Consider the following 8089-nt stretch of genomic DNA (forward strand, 5'->3'; position numbering starts at 1 on the left):
AAGAGGCTCTTCAGTTCTTCTTTTCTTTCTGCCATAAGGGTGGTGTCATCTGCATATCTGAGGTTATTGATATTTCTCCTGGCAATCTTGATTCCAGCTTGTGTTTCATCCAGCTTAGCATTTTGCATGATGTACTCTGCATAGAAGTTAAATAAGCAGGGTGACAATATACAGCTTTGACATACTTCTTTCCCAGTCTGGAATCAGTCTGTTGTTCTGTGTCCGATTCTAACTGTTGCTTCTTGACCTGCATACGGATTTCTCAGAAGGCAGGTAAGGTGGTCTAGTATGTGCATCTCTTTAAGAATTTTCCATAGTTTGTTGTTATCCACACAGTCAAAGGCTTTGGTGTAATCAATAAAGCAGAAGTAGGTGTTTTTTCTGGAATTCTCTTGCTTTTTTTGTGATCCAATAGATGTTGGCAATTTGATCTCTGGTTCCTCTGCCTTTTTAAAATCCAGCTTGAACATCTAGAAGCTCATGGTTCACGTACTGTTGAAGCAGGGCTTGGAGAATTTTGAGCATTACTTTGCTAGCATGTGAGTTATCTCGAAAGAGAAGATGAGTGCATGTCCTTCTACTCTGCCAGCAGTAAATAAATAGATATACATCAATAATTACTTTAAATGCAAATGGACTAAATGCTCCAACCAAAAGACACAGACTGGCTGAATGGATAAAGGAGCATGACCCATATATATGCTGTCTACAAGAAACTCACTTCAGATCTAAAGACACATATAGACTGAAAGTGAGAGGATGTAAAAATATATTGCACGCAAATGGGAAGCAAAAGAAAGCTGGAGCAGCAATCCTCACATCAGACAAAATAGACCTTAAAATAAAGAATATTGCAAGAGATAAGGAAGGACACTACATAATGATCAAGGAATCAATCCAACAGGAAGACATAACAATTGTAAATATCTATGCACCCAACATAGGAACACCTCAATACATAAGACAAACACTAACAGACATAAAAGGAGAATTTGACAGTAACACAATAATAGTAGGAGATTTTAATACCTGACTTACACCAATGGACAGATAATCAAAACAGAAAATTAATAAGGAAACACAAGTCTTAAGTGATACATTACATGAGATAGCTCTCATTGATATCTTCAGGACATTCCATCCAAATGCAGAATACACCTTCTTCTCAAGTGCACATGGAACATTCTCCAGGATAGACCACATCTTGGGTCCCAAATCAAACCTCAGTAAATTTAAGAAAATTGAAATCTTATCAAGCATCTTTTCTGACCACAATGCTATAAGACTAGGTATCAATTACAAGAAAAAACTCTGAAAAGCACAAATACATGGACCTTAACCAGTACTTTTCTAAATAATGAACAAGTTACTGATGAAATTGAAAGGGAAATCAAAAGATTGGCAGGCAGATTCTTTGCCACTGAGCCACCCAGGGAGCCCCCATAAGTGACCCTATTAGTCGAATTCAGTCAGTGTTCATAGAGTGAATCCATGGTTGAATATTTGACTCCCTTCCTGCCATGTATTCCTTTCTGAATGAATACCTGATTCAGTCAAATCATGTGATTATAAGCAAAGATCCAATCAGGATTTACCTGATGGACGTTTGGAAATCTAATCAAGCCTCACTTTCTGATTGGATGGACAGAGGAAAGATGTGATCAGAAAAGCGCATAAAAACCTGAGGCATCAGGAAGAGGTGTAGAAACTTCTTCCTCTGGAGTCGCTGCCTGGTTTCTCCACAAGATCTGACCTCTGAGCACCCTGTCAACGCCAGCAGAGCTGGTAAGTTACAGACCTCAGCAAAGGAGCCCTCCTCTTTCCTATGGTTAGCAGGTTTCCACTGGTGGCATGCAGCAGTGGATGTCAGGGAGATGTCTTTCTTTTCAGATGTATACATGTAAGCCTTTGGTTTTACCTCTAAGTGTAATAATGCATTAATCCCAAACATTTTGTTATGTGCTTTCCTTTATATCGTTTAAAAATATCTTAACCAATAAGATTTTATTTTCTAATGAAAACATCTAAATTTTTGACATTTTATTTCTTGACGTTGAAAAATATCCAGTTTGTGCAAATGATATTTATTGAAGGAATATCTGTTTCATGTTTCTCAGTTCAGTAACTGTGGGAACTGAGGATGGAGGCTGTGCCGGGCTACATGATGCTCTTATTCCCATAGTTTTAAGGCTGTAAGTGATGATTTAAATATTCCCCCCCCCCCCAAAAAAAAAGATGGAACTTAACCTTCAGCTCATGGTACATGCTTCCCAGTGAAACCTGATTAAGCAAAGCAGTGAACGGATATGAATGGACTAGTGGGTTGGGTTTTTTCCTCTTTCAGTTCAGTTCAGTTCAGTCACTCAGTCCTGTCTGACTCTTTGAGACCCCATGAATCACAGCAGGCCAGACCTCCCTGTCCATCACCAACTCCCGGAGTTCACTCACTCATGTCCATCGAGTTGGTGATGCCATCCAGTCATCTCATCCTCTGTCATCCCCTTCTCCTCCTGCCCCCAATTCCTCCCAGCATCAGAGTCTTTTGCAATGAGTCAACTCTTTGCATAAGGTGGCCAAAGTATTGGAGTTTCAGCTTTAGCATCAGTCCTTCCAATGAATACCCAGGACTGATCTCTTTTAGAATGGACTGGTTGGATCTCTTGCAGTCCAAGGGACTCTCAAGAGTCTTCTCCAACACCACAGTTCAAAAGTATCAATTCTTCTGCACTCAGCTTTCTTCACAGTCCAACTCTCACATCTATATATGACCACTGGAAAAAACATAGTCTTGACTAGACGGACCTTTGTTGGCAAAGTAATGTCTCTCCTTTTGAATATGCTATCTAGGTTGGTCATAACTTTCTTTCCAAGGAGTAAGTGTCTTTTAATTTCATGGTTGCAATCACCATCTGCAGTGATTTTGGAGCCCCCCAAAATAAAGTCTGACACTTAGTCCTTGTGAAATGCTTGTTTTGGTGTCTATGGGTCATAGCTATCACTTTTTCCTCACTTAGCCTGGACTGGCATGAAATTGTGCAAAACTGAGGCTATTCCACAACTATCAGAGCAGAGACTTTCACTCAGAGATGGTTCCTCTGAAGTGTGGGGAGACAGATGAAGGGGTGTTCATATTTACCTGAGAATGATGCCTTCTTTCCTGCAAGTTCTCACAGGATTCCTTTAGGAGTAGAATCAGGATGAGTGCCCCAAACCCCCAGAGACTCCTGAACCTGGCAGGAAAGAGCCTACTAACTGTTGAGGCCTTGTCCATTTCTGCTCTGGAGCATCTGCCCATCGAGCTCTTCCCCCCGCTCTTCATGGAAGCATTCTGTGGAAGACGCAGAAAGACCCTAAAGGCCTTGGTGCAAGCCTGGCCCTTTGTCCGCCTGCCTCTGGGAGGCCTGATGCAGACACCTCATTTGGGAACCTTACAAGCAGTGCTGGATGGCCTTGATGTCCTGCTTGCACAGAAGGATCAGCCCAGGTGAGTCTGGTGCAGGTAATCTGATAGGTTATGAGCAGTCAAGAAGAGACAGCTGACATCCGGAGAGTAGATGACACATGTATGGATCAGTCACTTCTAGTGATGCCAATGAAGAAACACAGAGACTTGGCCATGGCTGAGCTCCCTTTGGGAAATGCCTTCCAGCAGTGTAGGAGCACCTAAGATGCAAGGAAATGTGAAAGTACATGCACCAGCCTCCTCACAAGGATGCTTAAGGGAACTAGAGTAGAAAGTTAGGGAAAATTTAAATGGAAAAGGAGATGGAGGAAGGTGAGGCAGAGAGGGAAGAAGAGGGCAAGGCAGCTTGTGACATTGGGAATGTGAAATAAAAGCTCAGGTGGGAAGTCAGAGTGTTGCCTAAATTTTTTGTGGATCTTAAAACCATCACTGCCAATTTGCTGTTTCCCCACAGGAGGTGCAAACTGCATGTGCTGGATTTAAGGAATACTGGCCAGGACTTCTGGAGAATGTGGTCTGGATCCAGTGTCCAAGTGTCCTCAAGCTTTTCAATGGCACCAGGGGCTGAGGACAGGTTGAGGACCGAGCAGCCCTTGGCTCCCTTCGAGGTGTTCATAGAACTTCACCTCAAGGAAAGGAGTGTGGATGGATTCCTTACCTACCTTATGAGATGGGTGGAAGAGAGGAAAGCTTCCATACACCTATGTTGTAAGAAGCTGAGGATTATTTCATTTTCCATGGATAATGTTATGAAGGTCCTGAGTATGGTGCAGCTGGACTGTATCCAGGAGTTACATGTGAATTGCACCTGGCATCTGTCTACCCTGGCCATGTTTGCTCCTCTCCTGGGCCAGATGAGCAATTTGCAGAGACTCCTCATCTCCCACATCCACATGCCTGATCCTGAGGAGCGGGAGGAAGAGCACGTTGTCAAAATTACTTCTCAGTTCCTGAGGCTGCACTGCCTCCGGAATCTCCATCTGGAATCTCCCTTCTACCTCGAAGGCTGCCTGGACCAGATGCTCAGGTGAGTGTGCACCACTGACCAGGTAACAGTAAACCCAACACTAGAATATCAAATGCACCGTCCCCTTTGCTGCTCCATTGTGAACTGTGGTATCACATAAACACCCAAATCTAAGTAGGGGTCCAAACTGGGAGAGAGGCTCTTGAAAGGGGCACTATGATAGGAAGCTCTAGACTAGGGGTTAGAATCTAGGGTGTGGGTATTTGATTTCTTAGGAAGAGATATCTTTCCTAAATGACTTAGGAAAATAGGTAAGGAAAGGGGGCATTGAACACAGAGAACTCCTCTAGCCCTGAGCATTTCTGAACTGATGCTCTGTGTTCTCCAATTTTGTGACCACGATGAGCCTATCTCAAATTCCCTGTCTGTAAAAGGTTGTTTTTTGCTCCAGATATGGCAAATAATATATGGGAAATGCATGATTCTGGAGATGATGGCAATAGGGCAGGTGTCAAAGGGATCATAAAAATTGGTAGATGATTTGCAGATAAAGCAGGGATGTAAATGAGCCCTTGCAGACTGGCATCCTCTGTGGATGCTGTGGGATTTTGCCCAGGTTGGTCCTCTATGCATGTCACCCAGAAGCCTCACCTGCTTGAGATGGATGTCTGGGGCCCAAGCATGTTCAGAAGGTAGCCTGCCTAGGTAGCTAGTAAGTATATCTCTTACTATTAACATTCAGTGATGTCCACTCTTTATTGAGACAAGATGTTAGGCTCTCCTCTAAGTTTGCCTGGTACATTCCATTATATTCATTACTCTTTGTAAAGAAGCAGAGTACATTTTTCTCTGCTTGAGTACTGAGGAGAGAGAGCTTTTAAAACTCTGTGTGCTTGGCCCAGTCCCACAAAGAAGGTGAAATGACTGTCTACAATGAGATTAGCCATTCTGAGTATTAATCTTATTAGATGATCAGACCAAACTTGGGCTTGGGCAGATCACTTGTCTCTCAACTTGTGATCACCTTCCACCTCAGTTTCCAATACCTAATTCCTCTCTTTCTCCTCAGGTGCCTGATGACCCCGTTGGACAACCTTGAGATAACTCACTGCCTGCTTACAGATTCAGACCTGACCCATCTATCCCAGAGCCCGAATATCAGTCACCTAAGGGGCCTAGATCTGAGTGGGGTTACCATGACCTACTCTAGTTCTGAACTTCTCCCAGCTCTGCTGGAGAAAATTGCATCTACCCTCCAGGAACTGTACTTAGAGCAATGTGGGATCAGAGACTCCCACCTTGAAGCCATCCTGCCAGCCCTGAGCCACTGCATCCAGCTCACGTGCTTCAGTCTCTGTGGTAACCTCCTCTCCATGGCCATCATGGAGAAGCTGCTGCAACACACCTCTGGGCTGCCCAGTTTAAGTCAAGAGCTGTACCCTGTCCCTCAGGAAAGTTTCAGCTCTGACAGGATCCTCCAACATGGGAGACTTGCCCAGTGTCAGACTGAACTGCTTGAGATTCTGAAGGACTTAGGACGCCCCAGGACCATCTGGATTAACTTCACACCCTGCCCACACTGTGGAGATAACACATTCCGTCGTCCTGAGCCCATCATATACGGTGGTAACAGCCTTGCCTAGTTTGGTGCATCGATCAAAGCTTTCTTCTGAGCACTTGGAAACTGAGATCTAGGACAAGATACATCATGAAGGGAAAATAAAGCTGGTTCCAGACATCTGCTCAATGTGAATGTGAAAAGGAAAGGTGATCCTGCAGGGGGAGCGGGACTGCAGGGGGAAATGTAGTCTCCCTGGTAAAGGAATGCTTGTGGACATGTGTTCGTCCTGTAGTGTCAGAACTAGGAACCTAAATTTCTTTAGGTGGATTCAAGCTTGAGACTCACCTGTTGGAGTTATCCTTGGGTATACAGTTGTAAAGAAATGGTCAGAAATAAGAGACCCTCATTGTAAATGGATTGCTGTCATCCATGATGTATTATCTTAATTTTTCAGTTTATACCACAGGAATCTCTGGACACTGATTTTTTTTTTTAAGGCACTGTGTTGTCTATGATTCAAAACCTTACCATTCCCACCAGTTCTTTATTCTTTGGGGGCATCTTTGACCTCCATTGTTACTTCTGGGGCTGTTCTGTGGGTTAATACACACAGAGAGGAGCATACTCAGTGTCCAATGAGCCACTCGCGTGAAAGCCCAGCCAGGATCTTTACGGCTGACTCAGGCCATGACCCTGGTCATGAGGAATCCTCATCATTTCCTGGTCCCTCCATAAGTTTCAGTTTTTGACCTTGACCTTTCTTTGTGGGAGGAAAGGGTTTAACTGCAAAAGGCATAGGTACCAATTCTAGAAGGGGACTTCAGGACTTCAGATAAACTGAACTTCTGGACTTTGCCAACTCATTACCCAGGTGGATAATGATCCTTCTTAATTAATCTGCTGGGCTAGGGAAGTTATTATATATCTTTTAGCAAAACACACAAATCATAGAGGCATATAACATGGTTTTAGTATTTCTATAACTCATTAAAATTATATTCTTTCAAGGACAGGGAAGCCTGCCTTGCTGTAGTCCAAAGAGTAGGACACACAACTGAGGGACTGAACAAAAAATAATATAAATGTGTAGGATATAAAACAAATAACACTTGCAGGCAGTATATATTTTCACATGAATTGCCTATAACCTGAATTAATGAACAACTGTTAGAGTCATAGGGAATTTTATGCAAGAGTGGATTACATTATAAAGTCAATCATACCACCTGTATTTTACTTTAACCTACTATATAAAGCACCAACTTCTTATGTGTTGTGTGATTTTTCAAGAAAAAGAAAATCATGAGCCCACAAATATCTTCCACCTTCCTTCACAATCTTTCTATCCTATCATGCGTGACTGAGGCAATTCAGGCCATTATAACAATCCAATGGACTGAGGGGCTTAAACAAAGAAAATTTACATCTTCCAATTCTGGAGGCTTGAAGACTGAGATCAGAGAGGCAGTGAGGTTGGGTTATGGAGAGAACAAGCTTCCTAATTTCCTCACTTTGTCAGGGGAGGGGAGCTCAAGTCTCTTCATTTGATTCTAAGGGCACTAAATGGCTCAAGGATCTTCAGCTCTATGATCTCAGCTAAACCTAGTTACCTCCTAAGGTAACTCCAAATCCCATCACCCTGGGGACTAAGGCTTCAAGATATGAATTTGTGGGGTGTGGGGTGTATGGGAGGTGGGGTAGGAGTTCATAGAAACCCATCACCATGAAGAGAAAGCAAGATTACAGTAAACTCATCAATATTCCAGTGGTCATCCTCCTCTCTATGTTTTTGCCATATCCACACCCTAGCTGCCTGCAAACAGCCAAGGCTGTGGTGCCTCCCGTGTGTCCAATACGAGTGCTCTGATCAAGCCAGGTTGAAGGCTGTGCTCTCTCCCCACTCTCCATTCCTGCTCCTTTGTTGGCTGACAAAATCATTTCCCTGCAACCACTGGAGAGAGAGAGAGAATATTACTCAGATCATGGAAATCTTACAAAGTATTTCCAGTTTATTCCAAGCCCCACGTGACCTGCCTGAACCCTCCCTGCACAGCATTAGTGACCTTCACTTTTTCCCAAGTTAACTACATACTTCACT

The 8089-nt window shown here is 43.4% G+C and overlaps 1 protein-coding gene across 1 annotated transcript; it reads left to right on the plus strand.

Moving 5' to 3' along the window:
- The first annotated feature begins 3197 nt into the window (after window positions 1–3197).
- On the plus strand, window positions 3198–6073 carry LOC525101 (melanoma antigen preferentially expressed in tumors). Its single transcript, XM_024976568.1, has 3 exons — window positions 3198–3484; window positions 3918–4490; window positions 5500–6073. Exons 1-3 carry the CDS (start codon window positions 3198–3200, stop codon window positions 6071–6073), a joined length of 1434 nt encoding a protein of 477 aa, XP_024832336.1.
- Window positions 6074–8089: the final 2016 nt, after the last annotated feature.

Source organism: Bos taurus, chromosome 16 (genome assembly GCF_002263795.3).
Source record: "Bos taurus isolate L1 Dominette 01449 registration number 42190680 breed Hereford chromosome 16, ARS-UCD2.0, whole genome shotgun sequence".
Classification (NCBI taxonomy): domain Eukaryota; kingdom Metazoa; phylum Chordata; class Mammalia; order Artiodactyla; family Bovidae; genus Bos; species Bos taurus.

What these genes read in the sequence shown, in the direction of transcription:
- LOC525101 (XM_024976568.1), top strand. Translation starts at nt 3,198, where the DNA reads ATGAGTGCCCCAAACCCCCAGAGACTCCTGAACCTGGCAGGAAAGAGC. An exon ending in GCACAGAAGGATCAGCCCAG is followed by an intron (nt 3,485 to 3,917) that starts GTGAGTCTGGTG and finishes GTTTCCCCACAG; the next exon opens with GAGGTGCAAACTGCATGTGC. An exon ending in TGCCTGGACCAGATGCTCAG is followed by an intron (nt 4,491 to 5,499) that starts GTGAGTGTGCAC and finishes CTTTCTCCTCAG; the next exon opens with GTGCCTGATGACCCCGTTGG.